Source organism: Aythya marila (assembly GCF_965140915.1).
Source record: "Aythya marila genome assembly, chromosome: 1".
NCBI lineage: Eukaryota > Metazoa > Chordata > Aves > Anseriformes > Anatidae > Aythya > Aythya marila.
This window is the reverse complement of record NC_139042.1, coordinates 122,982,954-123,006,725: the sequence shown is the minus strand read 5'-3', so window position 1 is coordinate 123,006,725 and position 23,772 is coordinate 122,982,954. Positions and strand designations below refer to the sequence as shown.

At 49.7% G+C, this 23,772-nt stretch overlaps 1 protein-coding gene across 5 annotated transcripts in view; it reads right to left on the bottom strand.

Moving 5' to 3' along the window:
* Nucleotides 1-1,720: 1,720 nt before the first annotated feature.
* SIDT1 (SID1 transmembrane family member 1) overlaps nucleotides 1,721-23,772 on the bottom strand; it is a 37,616-nt gene continuing 15,564 nt past the window's right edge. For 2 of the 5 annotated variants that reach the window (XM_082751500.1, XM_082751502.1), the window contains exons 4-25: nucleotides 23,715-23,760; nucleotides 21,223-21,324; nucleotides 20,335-20,418; nucleotides 19,685-19,778; nucleotides 18,876-18,947; nucleotides 18,513-18,606; nucleotides 17,356-17,399; nucleotides 14,342-14,413; nucleotides 13,526-13,674; nucleotides 13,173-13,246; nucleotides 12,300-12,366; nucleotides 11,229-11,302; nucleotides 10,648-10,771; nucleotides 9,487-9,604; nucleotides 8,625-8,761; nucleotides 7,336-7,444; nucleotides 6,201-6,277; nucleotides 5,025-5,071; nucleotides 4,516-4,621; nucleotides 4,107-4,217; nucleotides 3,718-3,831; nucleotides 1,721-3,423 (exon numbers count right to left, since the gene is read on the bottom strand). In XM_082751500.1, coding sequence (XP_082607626.1) covers nucleotides 3,361-3,423; nucleotides 3,718-3,831; nucleotides 4,107-4,217; nucleotides 4,516-4,621; nucleotides 5,025-5,071; nucleotides 6,201-6,277; nucleotides 7,336-7,444; nucleotides 8,625-8,761; nucleotides 9,487-9,604; nucleotides 10,648-10,771; nucleotides 11,229-11,302; nucleotides 12,300-12,366; nucleotides 13,173-13,246; nucleotides 13,526-13,674; nucleotides 14,342-14,413; nucleotides 17,356-17,399; nucleotides 18,513-18,606; nucleotides 18,876-18,947; nucleotides 19,685-19,778; nucleotides 20,335-20,418; nucleotides 21,223-21,324; nucleotides 23,715-23,760 — 1,978 coding nt within the window. In that variant the 3' untranslated portion in view covers nucleotides 1,721-3,360. Of the gene's footprint in view, nucleotides 3,424-3,717; nucleotides 3,832-4,106; nucleotides 4,218-4,515; nucleotides 4,622-5,024; nucleotides 5,072-6,200; nucleotides 6,278-7,335; nucleotides 7,445-8,624; nucleotides 8,762-9,486; nucleotides 9,605-10,647; nucleotides 10,772-11,228; nucleotides 11,303-12,299; nucleotides 12,367-13,172; nucleotides 13,247-13,525; nucleotides 13,675-14,341; nucleotides 14,414-15,361; nucleotides 15,528-17,355; nucleotides 17,400-17,744; nucleotides 17,883-18,512; nucleotides 18,607-18,875; nucleotides 18,948-19,684; nucleotides 19,779-20,334; nucleotides 20,419-21,222; nucleotides 21,325-23,714; nucleotides 23,761-23,772 lie in introns of those variants that run through there. The other 3 variants (XM_082751501.1, XM_082751503.1, XM_082751504.1) reach the window with 3 other exon arrangements.

Sequence of the window (23,772 nt, the reverse complement as noted above, 5' to 3'; positions counted from 1 at the left end):
CCTACGCTGACCCTTCCCACTGCTGTTCAACACTGCAGTTTCTGCTCTCAGAGACCATGACCAGCTTCTTGGTTAGCAACAAGAGCAGGCTTGGAACAACCTCTGAGACTACAAGAGGCGAAGCTGCCGCTTTTTCTCCTCAGCTAAACCCAGGTTAAAGCAGTTCTGCAGGCAAAAGGCCATCCGGCACCCGGCTGAGCAGCACAGAGAGCAAACAGGACTTTGGATCAGCCCCACCAAGAGCAGGATCCTGACACCCTGCCAAGATCAACAGGTTCTGAAATTGACGTCACTCCCCTGCCCGGCCCTGTCTCAAGGGGTCTGAGGGAGGCAGAGTCTGCAAAATCTTGTAAGAAACTGCACTGGAGGCACTGGCCAGAGCTGCCCACTTCGTGATGCGCCAGCTGCTGGTGTTGACGGGCCATGTTCTCAGCCCCTCTGTGCTCCCAGCACCAAGGATTTAGCCCACGCACTGCAGTGTAGCCCACACAGAGCCGCGTAAACCCACCACAAAGGCCCCCACAGGGCTTGGCCTGCACTTCTCCAGGCACTTGCTAGAACCGGAGCTGGCCAGCGCAAGGCCCACGGTGAGGACTCCATCAGGAAGTTTTCTCCCTTCTCCTGCCACATCTCCAGTCCTGCCCCAAAAGCACTGCCTTGCTTGCTTGTTGACTCACCTCACCAAGTGACTTCTTCACACAGCCCTCAGGTGCCCCCACGCAGCCCTGCCTCCGTCCTCTGCTCCTCCTCGTGGAGCCAGGAATAAAGAGGCAGAGAGGAGAGGGCACAGAAGGTGCTGGCAGCACTCAGTGCCATCACCGAGCATTGCTGCCTGACCTTAAAGCTCCAGGAAGAGCACATCCTGCACACCTCAGCCTCCTGAGCCACACAGAGATTGCTGCCACGGGCGGCGGTTTCGCTGCGCAGAGAACTGGAAGTGCAGAACTTGGGCTCCTGCAGCAGCCCCTGCATCTGTGGGTAGCAGGACAGGGTAGCACAGAGCGTGTGTTGCAAATGTGTGTGTATGCACACACATATAAAAATGTATTTTATATATATATATATATATACATACACACATTATATATATATGCATATCTATAGCCAAACATTCATACACTTCTAGGTACAGAAACCCAACTGTCTCCATCGGTACAGCAAGCTGACAGCTGTGCCGAGCGGGATGGATCTCCGCAGCCCCACTATGAAGCCCAGATCAGAGTGGCCCAGTTTGCTGCCCTCAGCAGTAAGGATTTGGGGTTTTTGCACCTCAGGTTTCCCTGCAGTCTCTGCTTATGGAGAAGAAAAAAGAAGCTGCAGGCAAGCCTGTGTAGCTAGTGTTGGATTCTGTCGCTTTAGCTAGACCAAGAACAGACGGCAAGGCTGCAGGGTGGCTGGATAGACAGCAGGGACGCTCCTCAGCCTGAGCCTCCTCTGCAGGCGCTTCTCAGAGAAAAGCAAGTGGCATCTTTTTTTTTCTGCAGCCCACGCTGATACCTTGAAGGAAGAGCAGCTCACGCTTAGCAACAGGTCTGCAAAACCTGACCTTGTTCATGCCTATTCCGAGTACCGAAAATACACAACTCCATCTGCACAGCAAGCCTGCAAGCAAGCCCAAGCAAGCCCAAAGCGTTAAAACCCAGCTCAGCACTCCACTGGAGGGGCTGCCATGCCAAACAAGAGCCTCTGTTCCCCACTGAATTGTCCTCATGGGGCTAACTGGAGCAAAGAGAACAAGCAGAGGCTCAGGAAACTTTGCGAGGGTCACTGCTTGCTCTTAGTGACACCTGAGGATGCCAGCAGGCGTCCCTTGCCCCAGGCACTCCCCTTGCCGCTGCTGAGAGCTGTAGCGGGAAGAATTCAGATCAACCTGCAGAGCAGGGAGCCAGGAACATTCATTTTATTGACCGTCTTGACAAACTCCAACTTTAAAAAAAAAAAAAAAAAAAGTAAAATAAAAACCAGTTAGTCCAAAACCTTCCTAGGAGATACAGACTTCTCAGAGTAGGAAATTACCAGAGTCTTCTACTTTGGTAAACACAACTGGAACGGAGCCGTTGCATCACTGAATACATGCATATACACCAAGGGAAAAAACAAAAGGTCAGATAACAAAAATAAGGACAGCAGGCCTTAAAGAATAGTTTTTAATCCAAAATTAGCAAAGCAGGTCACATTTTAGATGCAACACCTGCAACAATTCACATCTCATTCTTTTTTTCTTTTAAATAACTGATCATTCAGGATCACAAGAATGTGAAGACATTAAAAAACTTCAGATGCAGAAAAGTTGAAGAAATGGGGGAGGTAAAAGTTTGGTCCAGATCTCTAGACAAAGAGCTCAACCCCAATGTCCCCAAAATCTCCCCTGCGCCCCGGCAATTATGGGAACCTGCTTTGCCAAGTTTCCCAAAGCTTGCAGGAAGAGAAAGTCTGAGGCTGCTGGACAGCTTCCCTACTCCCCCCTACCCCTTTAGCAAGGCTCCTGGGCTGGGCCATGGAGCAGGAACCAAGGAGCACAGCACCCAGGGCTGTGCCTTCACCACTCCATCTCCTTCATGGTCACAGCATGTTTGGTGCTGTAGGGAGACCACCGCCCTGACAAGCAGTTGCATAGGAGCTGCCAGATAAGGGGTGGGAGGTGTTTAACACGTGTGGGTGAGAGGGGCTGCGACAGCAAGGTGAGGCTCTGCCCCTGGCAGAGCACTGGTGAGCGGCTTTAGCCCACCAGCCACCTCCAACGCTGCAGCCCCTGGACATGTTCCTCTTGTTACCGTCGCTCCCCACCGGCTACAGGAGGAGCCTCTCCCGCAGAAGAGCGAGCAGTCCCCGGCCACCACCTTGGCTTGGATCCTTTGCTCACCCAGCAGCTGTTCTGCACGCTGGGGCAGCGGTGGGACAGAAGCCAAATGCAACCCCTGGGCTCCCAAAAGGGACCCTCCAAGGGCAGCAGCCTGCAGGGAGCAGGCCCCGATGCAGGAGGAGCTGGGTTGCACCTCTCAGGCTCACCGGAGAGGAAGCCGAGCACATCAGCAGGGAGGAAGGGAAGCAAAGGTGTTAGGTACACCTCCTGTTTCCTCCCTCTTCGCTGCCTCCGGGACCCGCTGCACCCACGAGACAGAGGGCTGCGCGCTGGTCGCAGCTTCTGGGTCGTGCCTGCCCCAGAGGGCGCGGTAGCGGAGGAGCAAACATCATCTTCCCTCCCCATCCTGCCTCGGTTACCCCAGCACCCCTTGGTGCTCGCTGTGGGATCTGGCTCCTCCGCCCCCACGGGGCTGCAGGCCACTGAAGCAAGCCCGTTCCCCACAGGCACCGGTGGTCCCGCGCCTTCAGCCCAGGGGTTCGAGGACGCCCCCACGCTCAGAAGACCGGGATCTTGTCCCTGCGCACCGTGTCCAGGTCGTCATCCAGGGTCAGCAGGACCTAAGGAGGGAAACACAAGGCTGCTTCAGGTCTCACAGGCCGGCCACAGCTGGGGAGATTGGCTGCGTGACCCACAGCCCCTGAGGGGATTTGGGGCAAGGCAAATTAGAAAGGGTGAGCCCTGATTCCAGTGGCAAGGGAGCACCCCACTGGGAAGGACATCTCGAGGCGGAACCAAGAAGTTGGAGCACTTCTGTGGTGTTGTAGGGTGGCTGCAGCTCCATGTGCACTTGGAGGGACAAGGAAAAGGAGGAGAGGGTGAGGCCATACAGCAGAGCTGAGAGCAGGGCCTACCAGAAAGGAGAAGAACAGAGCAGCTGCGGAGAGGAAGTGCCAGACATCGTGGTCATCGAAGAAGCCCAGCAGGATGCACGGCCGGTTCTTCTCCCGGGACTCTGCTGGAGTCTCCTAGGGGAGAGAGCAGGACCCTGTCAGACACACTGAGCCCTCCGGAGAGCACCCTGCTCTACCCCTCCCTGAGGAAGCTAAGAAAAAGCACTGTGGTGACTGGACATGAAGCAAGAACATGGGAGGAACGCGATGTAATGCGTCACACCTGGGGAGGGCAACATTTTTGCCCACAGAATTTTAGTTTATTTTAATTTCTGTAGAAAAAGAACAACAGGAAGGAAAGGTGACGCGAGACAGGCACAGGCAGAAGGAATGCAAAAGGGAAACATTACCTCCCAGCTGCTGAGGGTCTGGAAGAAGAAGTAGAGGGCAGCTGCCCACACCACTGCTGTGGCCACGATGCAGAACAGGGGGATGGGCAGGAGCTTCTCGGAGCTGCGGAGCTGCAGGGAGGGATGCGGCCTCACCACGGGGGCTTCCCAGGGGCCAGAGCCACACACAGGGCTGCCTACCTCCATGAAGGGTCGCCCACCCCAGGAAGATGCAGTCCAGTTGTTACCGTGAAGACAACCACTGCACAGCATCCCCTTCCCAATGCCCCTAGTCCCACCCCACGCCCCACCAAGGCCTCCCCGTGCCCTTCTGCAGCACTGCAGGAGCCCAGACCATGGCCAAAAGGAGGTTTATTCCTTCCCTTTCAGAGGCAGACAACCCTGAGGCAGCTACAGCTCCCTTCTTTACCTTCATGATGATGTAGAAAGCCAGGTACAGCAACAGGTTACAGATAAAGATGCCCAGTATGTAGGAGGCAAAGTCTCGGGGCCGATACACCAGCCCAAAGATAGCACTGAGGGGAGAGAGGGGAGAAGAGACATTAGACAGCTTCTTTCATTGGAGACTGGGTACGTCCCCAAACTGATCAACACCTGCAGCTCCCCCCAGACCACAGGACATTGCTGCAGCCTCCCAGTTTCCTGCAGAAAATAGTTTTCAGCCCTGTTCCCCATTGAAACACAAAATGAAACAGAATCCTCCACATTCATCCACTGAGAGCGACCAGAGATGTCCAAGGAAAGGCGCTGGGTTGCTTCCACCCCGTGGCCAAATGCATCTCACTCAGGAGGGCTTGGCCCCAGATCTCTGTGTTTAGCAAAGGGCTTCTCAGGAGCACACAGCCCACCTGCAGGTCCCTACCGAATCCTTCTGCCCACATGCACAAGTACCCAAGGCACCCGCAGCCCACCACTTACAAGGACCAGTTGACCAGGTTTCCAACGATGAGCAGCACCATCCTGTCCTGGAGAGAAGACATTGGTGAGAGTATGAAAGCAGAAGGAAACAAGAAATTGCCTCAGAAATTCAGGTTACCATTATATGAGGATTTGGAGTCTGGTTCCTGTAAGCTTGTATGCATCTGGCACAGTTTTGCTCCACAGGAGCACGTCGCAGCTGGGCACTGCTCTGGCCCTCACAGATTTGAGGAGAGCATTGCAAAACAGAGACTAAACACCTACATAAAAGGCCCAGCCCATCACTTAAGAATCAGTCTCAGGAGGTTCATTTGTCTGTAAACCTTTTGACTAAGTTCCCACTGTTCTCCTCGTTCGATTCCTCTCCCCACACCAATTTATATGAAGTTTATTGCACAGAAGAAGGACATTTGAAAGAGGAAGCTGGAAAAATTTTGGATAGCTTCCCACACATATTCACAGAGCCCTTTTTCACCAGTCTCACCATTAGCAACGGAAGAACTTTAACTATGGCAGAAGGGTTACATCTGTGGGGCATGTGCATTTATGCTTACACAGCTGCTTTTATGACATGGCTATTTCAGGCCAGCCAGGCTTATTTTGTGCCTGAGTGCACCAAGGTTTGCTTGCAAAATTCAGTCTGAGGCTTATTGTGAAACCGGGGAATTAAAAAAAAAAATAAATGTAGCCCATAAATAAAAAACTTCATTTGGCTTCAAACATTAATTAATGCTCTCTGCCCAAGGGAAAGCGATCAGTGGGATACAAGGTAACAGCTACTGGTTTAGCTGTTGTTGGGGTTTGTTTGTTTGTTTGTGTTTTGTTTTGTGATTTGATTTTTTTAAACACTGTCTGCCCCGAGGTGCTGTAGCAGCAATAGCCATTGTGTAAGCCACATGGCTGTGGTAGTCACTGTATTCCCTGTAGAGACTGTGCCGCACAGAGCCTTAAACCAATTCCTTTGAACTGATGTCTCCAGAGAGGAAGAGCAAAGGCAAATACAATCACGCTTGTATCACCTTTGCTTTGATGTTTTATTCACCAAACCTTAGATCAGAGAGGTCCTGCTGGGGGTAAACAGCTCCAGGAGAGATCTGTAGCTACTTATACATTGGTGGATCCAAGGAGAGGTGACCAAACGCTGAGGGAGGTGCTGCCATGTGAGAAATCACCTACCATGTACATCGGCCGGCTGCACTGCTGGATGCAGTCTGTGTACAGCACCATCGCTGCCCGACGAAATATCCCCAAGTCTGACAAAGAAGAGGACAGAGAAGTCAGTGTAGCTGGTGGAGTGAGCTCCAAAGTGCCCAGAGGAGAAAGATGCAGGCACCCCCTAGCTAACAGAGGACCCGGAGCGTGGAGGTCAGGGTGTCCACACATTCATTTCTTGCCCTCTGGGAGCAGCCCTTGCTGAGCAGAAGGGCAGCCACCAGGGGATGTCGACAGTGTTTGGCCAAAACAACAGGTTAAAAACCCAACATCCTGCTTACACAGCTTGGCTTTGCAGCCATGTCTCTTTAGGGCAGATGGGTATGTAGGAAGTACTTCCCATGGAACAAGCTCAAGCCACTCCTGCTCCCAAAATCATTGTGAAAAGTTCACTGGCAAGCCAGCAGGGGCAGTGGGGATGGACGGACATGCATGCACATGAACACCCCTCTTAAGTCACAAATGTGGAGCTCGAGAAGGCTCCCATGCAGAGGTGGGAGCTTTCCTGTGCTACACTGTCCCCTTCCTGCAGAGGAGCAGCACAGCTGCTGCCAAACTGACTTCACTTCTCCAGGTGGCACCTGGGCCTGCCCACCCCTCACATCCATGCATCCCCAGCCGCTCAGCTGCTGTTCAGTCAGTTCAGAGAAGAACGGGAGCTGCTCCCAGTTACCTGAATCGGGGCCATCTGAGGCAGACAGGAGCAGAAGAGGAAGGAGAAACACGTTTGTAAGCAGAGCACGAGAACCAGGACCCCCACCAAACCTCCTCCCTCTCACCCCACGAGGGGGGTTTATCTGGCTCACCCCCCTGAGCACAGCACCAGGGAAAGCTGCAGCTGTATGGCAGGCCCAGCTCTTTTGGCACCACAGAGCAGCTGGGTCCTGCTGATTCCCATGTCTGGGAAGCAGCAGCATGAGGACTTGAGAGGCCAGGAAGAGCAACAGGTGAGGGAGAGGACAGGATAACCCAGAATATAAAGAGCAAACCACAGGGCAGGCCTCACAGTTGCACCAAATGCCACTGAGGTGGCTCACATGGGTTTGAGCAGGAGGCACCTGCACGCCCCAGGGGAAGAGGGCTCAGCCACAGCACTCACCGATCTTGAAGCGGCCCATGTAGTAGATCTGGGTGCTGAGAGCCAGCGAGGCCAGAACATGGATCATCGAGAAAATGACCCAAAACCACATACCATTTTTCCCAAACACCTGAAAGAAAGCAAAGACATGTTAAAAGCAAACTGAGCCCTGTTACCAGCAGGATGATCCTTTTCTCTCCTGTGTCACCACGGTGCGTTAGACAACCCCACTGAGCACGGAAGAGAAACCCCCAAATCCTCCAAGCCAAAACAGATCTATAAATCCAAACATAGCTCAGGAGAGCGAGAGGAGCTCAGCACTTCAGGAGGATGGGCTGTTCTTCCCGAACATCCTTTCAGCCAAGGGTGACAGCTCAGAAGGACTGCAGCTGGCTCAGGGAACAGAAATACAGGGACTCCCAGATCAGGCAAACTCTCCCTGCCAAGCTGGGCAGCAGCTCTCTGGTCAGGAGCTGGATTTTACAGATGCAGTCAGAGAACCAAGCATTACTTTAAACAACCATTACCAGCACACCAAGTGCACTACTGCAATCCCAAAAGTATAAAGCTGCTCTGCGGGTAATTGTAGGCTTTTGGTTTATTTTAAGACTGGAAGTGACCTATCAATGCAAGTTAATGCTGCACAAAGCTGTTACTGCACAAAACGCTGGACAAAAATATTAATAAACATTAATATTTCAGTTATACATTGAAAAGTCCAGAAACTCCAGTTTGCTGGCAGGCTGTGACCACACATTCCCCTCCCCTGGGGCCACAGCACATGCCTGAACTTTTCCTTTTGCATTGAGAAAAAAAGCAAGCAGAAAGTCTCTGCATGAATGGAGCAAGAGAGACATACAGCTTATAAGCTCCACCCTGCAACTTCAAAAATACCTCACAAAAAATCATATAGCATCCCATAATAAAAATGTAAGGTTTTGAACCTGTTTTGAACAGTGTTTGTGCAAATCTAGCAAAGTTATCAAGAGATTCTTGGAAATCCTCAAGTTCACCAGCCATATGCCTGTACACAGACACCTTGGTGCATGAATTTCCCCCTTGGGAAGGAGGGAATGTAGAGGGCAAAGCCTGAAAAGGAGCCTACCTAGGTAAACTGTGCCCTTCCCATCCCTGTGAGACCAGGGAAAGGAAGGAGGAAAAAGACAAAAGCACCAGAAATTCCAATTCTCGCAGCTGCTTAACACACTTTTACCCAGCTCTGCTGGTGTCCCCTGTCCTTTGAGCATTTAAGCCATATTTCCAGCCACACCATCTCCTTCCCAGAGCACGTAGGTAAGAGGGAGCCATACCACGCCGAGGACGGCCAGACAGATGACCACAGCAAACGAGGCATAGGCAGAGTAGGCGCTGGCATTGATGTCTGGGTGGCGAGTCTGGTAGAGCTTAAGCATGCAGAGTCCTGCGATCATGTACATGAAGGAGGTGTCTGTGGAGGGAACACAATAAAAAGTAAAAGCAGGTACCGCCAGCAGGCTGAGAAAGCTGCTCATAGGATGTGCAGAGAAATGGGGCAGCAGGGTCAAACCCAAGGCCAGCTGGCACGAATCCCTGACACTGCACTGCATCGTTCAGCAGCTTGTGCTTTGCTGCCTTGCAGCACACTTACCATGCTCCGGGGCAACAAAAAACTCTCAGCAACCCCATTCCAGTGTTAGACAACCCTCCCAGTTACAAAAAAAAACAAACATTTTCTTGCGTTTGAATGGAGTTTCCTGTCCTCATCCTGTCACTGGGCACCTTTGAGAACAGCGTGGTTACATCACCTTCATTCCCTCTCATCTGAAATTTATGCATGCAGGCAAGATTTCCCCTTTCTCCCCAAGCCTCCTCTTCTCCAGGAAGGTGAAGGGGCCCCACAGAGGAAAGTTTCCACTGCAGTGGCAGACAGAGGCTTCCTGGGCTTGAGCACTCAGCCACTCAGGCTGTGCATTTGCTATCTTCAGGCTCTGAGCAACAAAGGCAAGGGGAGTTCATGCCAACAGCACACTACCAGAGTCCCAAGGTCTGGAGAGGAGGCCAAAATGAATTAATCGCCATCATCCAAAGCCTCTCTACCTCCTGACTGAGCCCTGAAACAGGCTCAATTCAAGAGGAGACAGAGCATGGCCTATCCTACTTCCAGCACAAGAAGGAAAAGGCAACTCAGCTTACCAAACTGGAAATTGGAGTAGTTAGGGCAGACGTGGTAACAGGCACTGAGCACGCCTTCCATCATCAGAGCGATGCCCATAGCATAAAAGAGACCAAAATGCTTCGGGATCCCATAGTCCTGGAAGAGAACAGAGCTGTACAGAAAGCGTCCTCACCATCCTGATTACAAGCAAAGTTTCATTCTCCATCACTTCATCCCTCCTAGCCCCCACACGTGTCCTTCAGCCTGTGTGCAATTGTAGCCACACTGCGTGGCTGGTAGGATCCACAGGCAGCAAATCCACATTAACCACACAAGCCCCTGGTCTGAAGAGCTCAGATGACCTTGTCACTGACACCTTGAGAACAAAGTGTCCCTGCCCTGTCGCTGTGCTGTGCTACATCCTGCACAAAACAGAGAAAAATGGGGACCCAGAAGAGCAGCCTTGCTCTTGCGGTCAGTGAGGGGTGAAAGGCACCTGGGTAGCAGAGTCCATCAACACAGCTGAGAAGGCATCTCCATCAGGATCTGGCTGGGATCTCATCTGAAAGCCCATAAGCACCAGATCCCTAAATCTGCTAAGGCCTTTACTTGCTACCAAGCCAGCAAAAGAGCTGTCTCTCTCCAGAAATCACCAGCATGACTGCCCACAGGGCTGCAGATTTCCTCCATCATCTCCCAGGGCATGCTGAAGAGACTGCAAAGGTTCTGACTACTACAAGCTCTGCTTCAGAGCTCGAAGAGCCAAATTCCTCCGGATTAGCATACAGTGCTTTGTGTCTTCTTGCTACTGCTTTCTAGAAGACAGATGTTTCTCCCCACTGCCACATCATGGGACAAAACAGGGATCCAGATGTGCTCCCAGACCTCTGTCCCTGTTCCTCCACAGCAAACACCAGGGAAAGAGCCACAGCCACAGGAGTTGTTCCTTTACTCATCTCCCTGTCCTTGCAAGTCCAGGCTGGGTAACCACAGCAACACAGACACACTGCGAGCAGCAAAGTGGGGGGGTGTGCAGGAACACGTCTCACCTCCACCCTTTTTCAGGGAAGGAAAAAGAGGAGGATTCAATCCTCCAGCAAGGCAGGCAAACTGAAAACCACTGTGCATGCTCTGGTTGTCAAATTCACCCTGCCTTCCCTTCCTCCCTCCATGTGGCCCCACGCAACCATGTTCCCTACCAGGGTATAGATATCTTTCATCTCCATGGCCCGACGGTGGAGGATGTCTCTGCGCAGCACAATGAGGAGGAAGAGGAAACCCAGCAGCGTGTGGCCCACATTGCTGAGGATGTTGTTGAAGGCACTGCAGGAAAGAAGAAAGTTTAAGACAAGGACGAGTTTAGCAGCAGGAGGCTGAACCCCAGGCCACAATAAACTGAATGCGTTTTGTCCCCCCTTCCCTCCTCATCCTCCACCTCAGCAGCTGCCAAACACCTGCCGGTTTTACACACTGGATTATAATTTCAGGTCGAGTAGTTCATCTGCCTTGGTAGATTTAATACTTTTTTGTGAGATTCCCAACTCTGGGTTCTCTTTGCAGTCCAATATTAGGTCAGAGAAAGGCTGCTTTGATCTGAACTGCTCAGCCACTGCTGAGCTCAACAGAAACTCAGGAGGACTCTGTTTAGAGCCCTAAACTCTCAGCAGGTCTTATCAGCATGGTCAGTGTGAACCTTGTAAGGATAAAACCCCAACCTGCACACAGCATGAGCACCCTGGATGCGTAAGGCAATAATGCAGTGACCACAGGGCTCACTCACCTCAGCACCCCGAGGGGATGAGCACACAGAAAGTTGTAGTAGCAGATGTCCTGATTGCCTGTCACATTCACCACCTGCACAGAAAGGAGGTGGGAGACCTGATGTTAGCAAATCCTCCCCGCTTGGAGGCATTTGTGCTGTGCAAACACAGCACATTTACAAGGTGTAAGTGACAAACTGCATGTACAGCACTTGAGGGCTGCAGCTCTGCAGCCACTACACTTTGCAGGTTTTCATGAGCCACTGTAGCTCAGGATCCACAAGGTCTTGAAAAACAGGACAGCTTGTGGCAGCAGCTCAGGGTGCTTCCGACAGGACTGGGGTGAGCTGCTGTTGGCTGAGCCCTTGACTTGTTTGAAACCCAGCTGGTCAGTTTTGTTCTCTTCGCCTAGCTTCAGTACTTGGGGCAGAGCGGGGACCAGGTGCCAGTGTTTGAGAAGAAAGTCACTGTGGAGTCAGATGCAGAGGTATGTAGGGACCAGGAGGCAGCCTAGCAGTAGCACTGGCACGGGGAGTACCAACATCTGCAGGCAAAGCTTTTATGGGGGCCAAGATGTTGCTACAGGCCACAGACCTGACAGCGGTTTTTGGAGAAAACACGCTGTGTGCTCTCACCAGACAGCACTGACAGAACTAGATGAGAAACAGATCCACTTGCAAATCTCTGAATAACAGCAGGATAGCAAGGACTGGAAGAAATCACTCGTATCATAGCAAATTGTACTTGCTTTCGGTTGTCTTTCAGAGATAACAACAGGTTCCTCCTGCCTCTAAAATGAAATAGGCCCTAAATGAGGCATCGGAGGATAAAGAAAACAGAGGAGCAGAGAGCTGCAGTCCCTGCTTACCATGCAGAAATAGCAGAACAACTGCAGCAGAATAACAAGCTAGCAACAGTGATCAAAACCTGGTACAGAGCAGCTAAAGTAAACTGCTCCTCACAGACAGAGCAGGATTCCTCAGTGACCCCAATTTCACTGCAGCTGTCACCCTTGCACCACGCAGCCACAGAGCACGTTTAAAGGCAGGATGACCCCAAGCCCTGGGGACAGCCCACAAAGGCCAACGCACCGTCTGGTAGGTGATGACAAGCTGGATGACGGGCAGGGCATAAAACACGGCGATGGTGATGATGTTCCTGCAGAGAGGAGGCAGAAGCAGCAGTTACACACCAACACCATCACTGCACCCCCAGCACAGAGCCTCACGGGGCTGGTGGAGCAGCAGGAACACCCCAGTGCCTAAGGGCACAGGCCCTTCTCTCCCAGCCACAGCTTTACACCAGCTCTGGTTGTGATCCCCCTGAAGCAGAAGAACAAATGAACCAATGCAAACAGGAGGCAAACACCAGGGGCACAAGAAAAGCCAGGATGTGCACCACAAGCTTGCGTGTTTGAATACTGAATCATTGAATGATTTGGGTTGGAAGGGACCTTAAAGATCTAGTTCCAGCCTGAACAACCCCAACTCCCTCAGTGTTTCTTCATAGGAGAGGTGCTCCAGCCCTCTGATCGTTTCTCTGGCCCTCCTCTGGACCCACTCAAATAGATCAATGTGTCTCCCTTCCTGCAGTGCTCTGGGTGGGCTCTCAAGTGAGCAGAGCAGAGCAGGGAGGTAAAATCAGCTTCCTCATCCTGCTGGCCATACCTCAAATTCCCCCTTCCCCACTACGTTCTAGCTCATTGCTTGTTACCACACTTTAGAGAAGTTAATGCAAACCAGTGACCATTGCCAGGATCATGTGTGCACTGCTCCACAAACACCCTCCTTTCAGGTACGTGGGATCTGCAGCTACTGGATAGAAACGGATGTAACGGGACAGCTCAAAGAATATCCTCAGGCCTAAACTGTGGTTCTAAAGATGAGCATGTGGACGTGGATGGGGAGTCAACAACCAGAGACTTGGTCCCAAGCTTGGGCCTTGCCAGTTTGTGTTCTCCTTACCAAAAATAAATTTTGTATTTTTTGCTGACAATCCTTCGGTCCTTCCTGGACAAGTCCGACAGATAGAGGAATACCTAAAACATCAGTGAGAGAAGAAAGAGAGAAGAAAAAAACAGAGAAGAACTAATGAAAAAGCCAGCAGAAAATCTTGACGTACTTAGAAAACATGCAGCTTGGTGCAATTTACACCATCTTTGCATAGCAATGTGAGAGCTCCTTTGCTCATCAAGAATCCCTTGATTCTGTGTTGAACAAGTCCTACAAAAGTGGAAACTGAAAATCCCTGGAGAGTGACACTGAGATCAGTGTTGGTCCCAGCCCAGTGGTGTCCATGGCCCCAGCAGCAGCCATACCTTAGTGCGGATGACGTTCTTGTCGCTTTCAATTTCTGGCATGGTGTCGAAGTCGCTCTCCTCCTCCACAGAACTGTCTGTGTCAGAACCAGCTGGTGGCCCACGCTCAGGAGAAGACAACTGCCGTCCACCACTGGAGCTAGACTCATCTGGAGCACAGCAGGAAGAAGGAAACACGCAGGGTAAAGGCCGAATCCCTCTATGCACGACAGCAAGGGGGATGCCCAGATATCAGCAGCAATACACTGGGAAGAGCTGATGTGATTATTCGGGGATCACATTTTTCCACGATCACAAACCTTCCTAAAAGCCTCAGGTATCGGCTAAGAGCACTTTCAAGGACCATCTCTGTTCCTCCTGTTCCTTGTCCCTCCTACCTCCTTTCCCCAGTATTCTTTTTTTATTTTTTCCCCTGCTTTTACCCTACTACTTTTCATCTCTAACATTATCTCCCCTTTAGTAGCCTGGTCTCCGAAAACGGGAAGTCTGAGACCAGCCAGAAAGCTCTAAAAATACAATCAGGCTGTTCAGGGGTCAGAAACAGAGTGACATAGATAAACTCTTTGAGGCTTGGACATTTCCAGTGACAGAGACTCTCGGGGCACCTCTTCCAGAGATTTGGCACTTTTTTGGTGGACCCTTCCTTACCCCTCTACCTCCTTCCCCCCAAAGTGCAGCCTGGCTCTCCCCAAGCTGCAATTTCATTTGAAGCAGTTGCACGCAGCTACTAAAGCAGCTCATAGCTTTATTCCCTTCTGGCCCTAAAGCACCAAATCTGCGCCTTCCCTGTGCCCCCAGTTCTGGAAGACACGGTACCAATAGCACCATAGCTGCTTCCCTCAGGGGTGCTGGATGTGATAGGGTGCGAAGACGTCATGATCCCGGATCCTGCAACAAGAACAGACCCAGAAGAGCCAGTTAGTTCCACATCAGAGCTTCAGAGCATCTCTCTGAGGAGAATGCAAACAGCTTGAAGAGTTGGAGGGGCTTGGGAAAAGCGGCATTTCTCGTAACAGATGGCACCCTGTCTCCCTCTAGAGCATACTGTGCAAAGGGGAAACTCCAGCTTTGCAATATGAAAAAAAAACACCTTCCCTTCAGCCTCCCCACAGAGGTAGTCAGTCTGACTCACAAAAGCATAAGCCTCTGTCCAGCATCCTGTAGAGATCACATCACTGCAAAACTTGGCAAATACTATGGCAAGTCTCATAATATTCAGAGCACCCTTATGAGTTTTCAATTCTTCTCCTTCCCTTCCCCCTGTATTGATCTATTCAGATATCACCATCTCCATTTATCCCTGGAAAAGTCAGACAGCCCTTGGCAAGACAGCTACTACACAGTTTTAACCAAGCAAAAGTGTTGCATGAAAAAAAGAAAACAATCTTGTGTTGATGACAAGAGGGACAAGTCTCTGAGGATTGAGAAGTCCCTGCCTCCCCCACACACCTGAAGCACGGAGGGCTGTACCTCCCAGTCAGGCTGCACTGGGACTTTCTTCCCCTGGCTCCACATTCCTTCTTTTTGCCTGGTATCTGACCCCTGGGGCATGGCCCAGTGGCTGAACTGGCTGCAGACAAACCCAGCAGCAAACACAGCACGCCGAGCCCCTCACAGAGGGGTCAGACACCCCCATCCCAGAAGGGAAGGAGCAGAGCAGTGGGAATAGGACCGCGCTTTCCAGTGGTGGCAGCCAGCAAGACTGGCCCAGCTGCCCATAAAGCTTTGCCCTTGTGCAGCCAGTCAGCAGCAAAAGGATGTAGGACATGGGACAGCGTGTAAAGCCTTTGGCAATGACCCCTGTCTTCCCAAACTGCATCTCCAGCTTCCTAGTACCTGACCTCTTCCAGACTCACAGGCACAGGCAGATTCCACTCTCCAGACGGCGGTTCCAGGCACCTCTAGCACCTTACACAGGTTTTCACACCATTTTGATTAGCCACATATGTAAAAAGCCCCCGCAGCCACTTGGGACCCAGCTCACCCACTAATTTCAGTCCCATTTCCCCGTGTATGAGTGAGGCAGCAAAGCAAATGCAGCGTCCTAGGTGTGGTTCCTCCAGCTATTGTCTCCTCCAGGCAGCAATGGTGTGGGATGGGAGGTGTCCCAGGGGATTAAAAAAATAAAAATTTACCCACAGAAACCAGGTATTGGCTGAGTGCCCAAAGGGGCATACGGAGTCACGGGATATTCAAAGACAATGTGCAGAGACGGGTTGTTCAGCACCTCCACCCACACTTTCTTCACGGGGAAGGGAGTGATGGGGAAGACAAGAGCTAGGGCCACCACAGAGGAAAAGAAATTTCAGAGAGTGGGAAGAGGAGAAAAAAATAACAGAAAGCCAGCATGCCCTGGGTGATCTGGAGGACAGGGAAGATGCAGGTTATCAGTTTATAGGCATCAGTCAGACACACACCCTGAAGAGACAACAGGGAAAGGAAGAACGTGTAGGCAGGATGTCGTTCTTCTCTAGAGAAAGGGATGTGGCTGTGGCATGCACCAGGCACGTGAAGGCGGCGTGGAGTACAGGAAAGAGGACAAGTCATGGAAGGAGCAGGTGCCCCAGGGAGGAAATGCAGAAATGGTGAAGGAATTGCACTCCTGTTGTCCAGCAGTCCTCCCCCTCTGTGAGCCCAGTCTCCCACCCTCTGGGTCTATGTATGCACACCCTGCAGGATCCAACCCCAGTCACTCAACATTAGAAACATTTTAAAGCACATTTTTACACTCCCAGCTCATTTGGTTGTGAAGACCACCTTTCACACACACCTTGTGTCACATAGCAATGCAAACGTGGATCTCAGTGGCTGAAGAAGCCACTCTTGAGAAGCCAAATGTCCTCAATTGCCCGAAGAAATATTAACCCGAATAATGCCAGGTCAGAGTGAAGTTCCATAGCTGATCCTTTAAGCACAGCTCGGTTATGCTCATGGTAAGTAGTAAATCTAGGAGACTGAAGGAGCTAGGGATTTTTTTTTTATTTTTTTTTTTTAAAAAAAGAGAACACACCAAGAACCTTTCAAGTTCTTGCTGCTAAATTGTAAAGTCCTCTCGTTCCCCAGGAGAGAGGTGCAAATGATGATGTTGCTTTACCCTCAGACCAATGCTTTGAACTATTTTTAAGGCACTGAATATTTAAACAAAATGAAACAGCCGACCTTCCACACCTCACCAGGAGGCCCAGTGCCCCCTGTCCTCGTGACAAAAATGTTCATCTTTCACCAGCAGCCTCTCGGATACAGCTCGGTTTTTATAACACAGAAATCTGCGGTATGTAGAAATGTGGGTGCAGCATAAAGTAAACAGAATCCAATACCAAAGTAAATAACACAAACAACACTACCTAACTGTATTAGTCATTCATTTACTCGGTTCTCTGCAACCCCCAGTTAAAAACAAATTAAAATTTAATTTCAGAGAGAGAGACTCCATTCTTAAACCAGGCAGAGGAAATTTTAAAGCATAAGAGCTGAAAAAAAGTAAACCAAAAATCAAAGTGCTTTATTTAGAAATGAACAGACCTGGCACTGGGAACATTAGCCTGTAACTAGGTCTGGCTAAGGCTTGTCCTTCCTTCACCCCTCCAAATGCCAGCTCCTCAGAGCAAGGGTCCAGACCAGGGTTTGGTGGACCCTGCTTCAAATGCCTTTTCTTGTAAGGGCGGAGAGGAAGCTCTAATATCTTTCATTAGCACCAGAGATTGTGTGGTACATGTACAAGGAAGGAAGAAGGGTTGAAGAGAGAGAAGGTACTTGACAGACTGCCTGTCTCCTGCCTTGCCTAGGACTTGTTCACTTAAAGCTGGCACACAACAGAAAAGAGAGCTCACCATCCTCAGGACTCAATCTTCCAGACGAAGCCTTCCTCCGAACCCTGAAAGAGAGCAGACAGCACTCATGAAACAGCCAACAAACCCCATTGCTTGCCAGCCGTGGCAAAATTATCTAGAATGCTAATAGGCCAAAATGCTGCAAGCTCTAAAACCAAGAGAGAGATACAAAAACCCACAAAAGAATTAAAAAATAATAATAATAATAAAAGAAAGATGTACTATTTTTACTGGAAATGGCTCTGTCATGACTGCTTGCTGGCTACCTCTCCCATTTCCAAAGCAGCAGAGTTTTTCCCCCTTCCATATGCACCAGGGGCAGGACAACCAGTTATGTTATTATCCCATCCTACACTGCTCAGTATATTGGGAAGAGAATCTCAAGTCACCTTCCGATCCCCAGGTGCCCCTCTCAGGGGACTGGGTGCATGAAAATCCACTGTAGCAGGAGCTACACACACTTAAGTAACTTCATTGAACTGTTCCAGTGAGATGTTCGTCGAAACATCATTGAAGTTAGGCCAAAACCCCCATCTTGGAACTGTTTCATTTCAAAGCACCACACTTTTAAGATCCCTTCTTCTGAAGCAGCGGAAAAGTTTGCCACCTTTAGCCTGAAAAGCTCCATGATAATCATGGTTCATGTAAAACCAGCCTGCTGTTTGCCAAAGGCTCTCCTTGGCTCTTCTCATGCCAACCTTTGCCCAGTGGGCCAGGGAGGAATGCAGAAGAAACCTTCTTCCACACTTTGGACAAAGGATTTGTCACTGCTGACACAGGCACAGCCTGCTGCCCCACCAAGGCTCATCATGTGCTGGTGGTTACCTGCCCTACAGGGGCAAATCTTACCTCTCCGTTGGGCTACTGGGCCCTTCCTGCCCCTCTACTCCTGTTGTCACTCAGGAAGACCACCACCAAGTAACAGGGTACACTGGGGCAGTCAGGGAGAGTTTTACTCCTTTTCCACACCAAGAGCAATGTGTCAGCAGCTGTGCCCAAGTTCAGCTTTATTCACTCCACTGAATAATCAGGGGGTTGTTTAGATGCTCTGTTCAGATGCTTGCTGCCCCTTTTCACCCAAAATGCCACGCAGGGTGAGGCATTTCTAAGAATGAAGAGAAACAAGAAGGCTGTTCTTGTAAAACCCCTTGACTCACCTGATATAGTGCACAAAAGCAACAATCACTGAGCCCAGGTAAAAGGAGAGGAAGCTCAGGAAGCTGAAGAACATGGCCTGGATGTAAACAGACCCTGGGGAAAGAGAAGGCAGCAGTCAGCCCACAGAGCAGGGGGAGCCTGCCCTGCTCTTCCCAGCACCACCTGCTGATAACACCCAGCCCCAAAAAGCTCTCCAGACCCATGTGCTTTCTTCAAGAAGAGATGCCAAGAACCTTCTGCAAGGTCTCTCCCCGCTTTCTTTGTCCCCATTGCTAACCAGTCCCATGACACCATCCCATGACAGCACAGAAGCACCAAGTTCCCCACCATAAAGCTGCACTGCTCTGCACAGAGACACTGACTGTTAATAGAGGGCACGATCGTCACTTGAAGGTTCTTTGTCCGCTGTAGGTTCCAGGTTCGGTTGACGTTTCCTGTGAGATGCGAATGTAAAGACAGAGTCTGAGACACCATTTTTGCCTTTGGCCAAAATTCTCCTGGCAATGAACTTCTCTGCAGAGTGCTGCTTCTTGTCTTTCAGCAGGGCTTAGCACACTGCTAGTACAGCTCTGCTGACAGCTTTAGGATAAGACACCCAAAATGTGATTATTATTTTTTTTGGTGGTCAGGGAGACAGGCAGGGGACAGGTAGTGTGGTGGTGGTGGAGCTACAGGAGTCAAACATATCTGCTGATTGGCATCTTACTTTTCCTACAGAGAGGAAGCCACCTGACTTTGAGGCTAGGAATGTACCTGACCTGAAATAAACTTTTTATGAGGACATCTGCACCCTCACTCCAGTTTCAGACATCACAGGAGTGGTGATGACCACTGCCCAGAAGGTGGATACATTTGTTTTCTGACTTGGGAAAGCATTGGAATGAGTCTCATAAAATTATTTCTAAAAAATTATTACTGTTTCCTGCTCCCCCAAGTCATAGATCCCACGATAGCAATGTGAGAAAATGCCTTTTGCAGGAACTGCCGTGGGCCTCCACGCAGGCAGGAGAATAATACAGCAAAAGGGGAGTGGAGGAAAGGAAGGAAAAGAACAAGAATAAAGCTGCATCCAGCAGTGCCATATATTGCCATCCCACAGGCAGGACCCAAAGGATTTCTGCTGCTCCACCACCAAATTGAACAAGCAAATCCACCCCCCAGCACAACTCACCGTGGATGGAAGAAGGCACAGAACCCCCACAGGCATAATCCTCTGGCTTGATGACAAACACAACGAAGAACTGCTCACCTGGGAAGTCCTTTCTCTGCACAAAGACAGATCCATGAGAAGTGAAGGAGCCTCTCCCTCCGTACAAGGCAGAGGTGATGCTCCAAAAGGCTAGAGGTAGGTTTGAATTGCTACACAGACAGCAGCCCTACAGAGGCCTGCCTGGTCTGGACAGAACCTGGCTTCTGGCTCCCCTCATTCTTGCTGAAAATAAGATGAGTTCACCAGTCTGGTACAAGAAAACCAATGTTGAAGCATTTATTTTAATTAATATAAACCGTCTACTGAAGCTTTGCTTATTAGAAGGCCCTACCAACATCGCTCAGTGTAGAAGAGCCAAGGTTCAAACAGAAGACACCTGCTCAGAGAGGCTGCAGCCATGCTGACCTACAGTGCCAGCACCCAAGGCATAACACGTCTACCTCAACAAACACAAGCAAGGTTTTGCAGTCAAGATAAAATCCCTCCTTTCCATTATAATAGATGTAAAAATCCAGTAAAAGCAGAGACCCTTCCTGGAATCAACAGAAGAGAACTAGGGATACAAAGGACAAGCCACTGAAAAACATCGCTTGGACAAAAGTCAGTCTCACCTGCACCGTGATGGCTGCCTGCTTTGTCATGGACTGGTAAACACCGTTGAACTCCACGTTGTGGTCCAGGTCATACACTGGGCACTACAACAGACAAGTAAGCATCAAGCCAGGCACACAAGTGGATGTGGGGTGACACAGGGATCAAGACAACCAGGACCCATTCAAAAGTTAGAAAAGCTGCTCTGAAGATGCTGTTTGCCTGCACTCACTACTCTTGTCATCCTCACAAGAGGGCTACAGTTTAATCCCAAATGAGGATTCAGTTAGATTGATCTCTCTGCCACTCCCACAGGGCAGCACATACACTCAGCTGTACACCTGCATGCTTGCTGCTCTGTACCATACACCAAGTTGAAAAAATCACCTGCCACTCTCTTGTCTCCTGCCCTTCTGCCACTCAAACACGGGGATGCAAGCAGGAGTTGTTACCCATTTCTCTCCCCACCCCAGGTATTAAAGGCAAATGCTGAGACTTCAGAGCTGGTAGCTGAGGCATCTTGCACCTCTCTCTGCCTTGCTGATCCCACGCTGCTGGTCCCTGCACCATCCAGGGAGGTGGGCAGTGAGGAGAAATGGGAGCTATTTCCCAGCTGCAGGTTACAGCCAACCTCCCTTGGCAGGGAGCAGCTGTTTTCTTCTCCCAGGGAAAGGGAATGAATAATTGCAAGAGGGAAGAGAGAAGATTGAAATCTCTGGATAAGCTTCTTGAACTCAGCATCTGTCTTTGCCTCCTTCTCACAGGACTTTCATTCCTCTTTCAGGTATCTCCCTCACCACCACCATGATAGGGTGAAGCCCTCCCTGGAGCCATGCTCCCTGTTGGGGCACGCAGCTTCTCACAGGAGGACAGCAGACAGCTCCTCGCCCTCCTCCCCTCAGACTTACCACAATATCCTGGACGGAGACAACCGAACACGGGTAGACTGCATCAGACACCACTTTAATGATGACTGAATCAACATCTTGAGGAAACTTGTACAAAAAATACTGAGGAGAAAGCAGAGTACTGAGAGTTACAGTCCAGAAATCACCTCTGCCAATAGCTTGCAAGTTTCTCTAAGGCACCTGCACAGCCCACTCTGGGCTTTGGGTTGGATGTAGTGGGCTTACACAAAATATCAGATTTCAAATATTATCACCTTACAGTAGAGAAGACCAGATTAAACAGGTACAGAGCACTTTTACCTCCCTGCACAGCGCACCACTAGACAGACATTTCCAACAAGCAAGATGCAGCACAGCTTTTGTTCCCCTTCAGCTTTTTTCCACCTGGTCAAGCTAAAGCAACTTCATTTTTATAGTCTGCTCCATTTCATATTGCAAAGAGCAATTTCCAGCTGTTTCTGTACTACTGTCAGGACATTATATATGGAGCATGTCATGGAGTTTTATCTCAGATGGGTTGGCTCAAAGAGTGACACTGAAAAGTATTAGGGCAAATGCTCGAACTTAGTCAAGAGTTTCATAAATTAATGCTTGACACTAGACTGTAGGATTTGGATTTTTTGTTTGTTTTCAAGGACAGTTGGGGAGGCAATGGAAGGGTTGCCTTCTCACTTCAGCTTGGAAAATAATTCAGCTATAGCTCTGGAAAATTTGGGAGAAAACAACACCTGCTGATATTCTTACTTTCCCTTCTGGAGACAGGGACATGCTTTGAGGAAGTCCACAGGACAGTCTGTGGGGTCAGGAGATGCACTCCCTTTATGTCACAGAAAACTCAATAATGAGCTGGATTTCCCTGCCCCCTTCCCACGAAGTAGGGCCCCAAGCTGGAAGGACAGGGATAAGTCAGAAATGACCCAGGCTTTTCCGTAGTTTTCCATTTCTACTAAAGCAGCGTCCCTCCACTGCTAAGGGAGCACCGGCTCTGAAGTCCTCACAAAGTCCTCACAAACTGAAAACTCACCAAGCCGGCTTCTTCAGCAGACAATATTTTATCTCAGCCAAGCAATGACTCTGGCAGCCTGAGCTCTCTGATGACCCAGGTGCACTACCCTTGGAGAGCTTTAGAAACTTGAGGAAATCACTCATGAGGACCCCTCTCTTTGTCTTCTAAAATCATGCTTATACGAGGGTGCATCGTTACCGTAAGGGACACCAAGACTGACAGTTCTCTCCTGCAGACAGCGAGTGTATAAACGCATCCAGACAACACTCCTGACCTTTACAAGTGTATCTAATTTCTTCTTCCACCCTCAGGCATGAGCTGGGTTCTGGGTGACAATTCAGCAATTGTTATGCCTGTCTTTTTCCAGTCTTCATGCTATTACGACACTTGTCTAGAATTTTTTTTTTTCAGATTATTTAATACTTTGATTTACAAAAAATAACAGCATTATATCCACTAAGAAACACTCATTTTGCACTCTCTACATCTGGCCTATAATTAAAGTCACCAATCTCATATTATTCATCATGACAAATGACAGACTGAAGTCACAACGCTAATTCCCAGTTTAGATCCTAAACACCGCATTCAAGTTACAATCCTAATTAGTGAGGTTTTACAAAAGAACCATCACCTCCTGTGCTTCTGTAGTGCAAAATATTGTATTCATCTACAAAACAGCATAAGACATTTGAGACCAGATTAACTGGTTTGCCTGAAAATAGGAAACCTAAAACTAGGTAATGTTACTAACAGTGATTGCAACAGAAAAAAGGAGTACCAAGCAGCCTGCGTAAATTACATACTTTCCCAGCTCCACAGCCCACTGTATTATTTTATTATTGTATATGAAAATGCCAACAGCATTTTTATTCAAGGGAGGACTTGTAGTTTCTGCAGGGCTCTAAACAAGGCTGCTCAGCAAGACATGCAGCTCTCTACCAAACTAATAACCAGATTTATCAGGCATTTCATTTATCACCTCACACCTTGACTTGCTTCCCTGAATAAGGAATAGGGCTTCGAGCTCTGCTGTACAGCTCATTTATTGATTTGGTTCCCTCTGATGAAGAATTGCATCTTAGCAAGTCCTGCCATGGTAACTGAACCAGTGCTGGCCAGAACAAAACATTGGTGCACACCATCTTACTTCCAAAGAAGTACAATAGTCCAATGGTCTGTGGACTTCTCTACACATTTCTGGAACTTCCTGAACTGCAGATACTATTAATTTGTTCTAGTCACACTTTTTGGTGCACTCAGTTGTTTTGCAAGAGGATCCAAACATGTCAGTCAGTGTATCTGAGGCACTGCTACCTCTTCACTATATCCACAGAAAAAAGACCAACAGGAAGGAAACTTCCTTGCATCCTAAGTGGGAAACAACGCAGCCACGTAAGGCTTTTGTCATCTCTAACAAAGGGTCGTGTGAGCCATTTAGATATGAGAAGACACACAAGCAACACCATGCAGGACTCCTCCTTACCTGGGGCTGGGAAGGGCTGGCAGTGAAGTTAAAGGGTTTGTTGGTCCTAGAAAAGAAA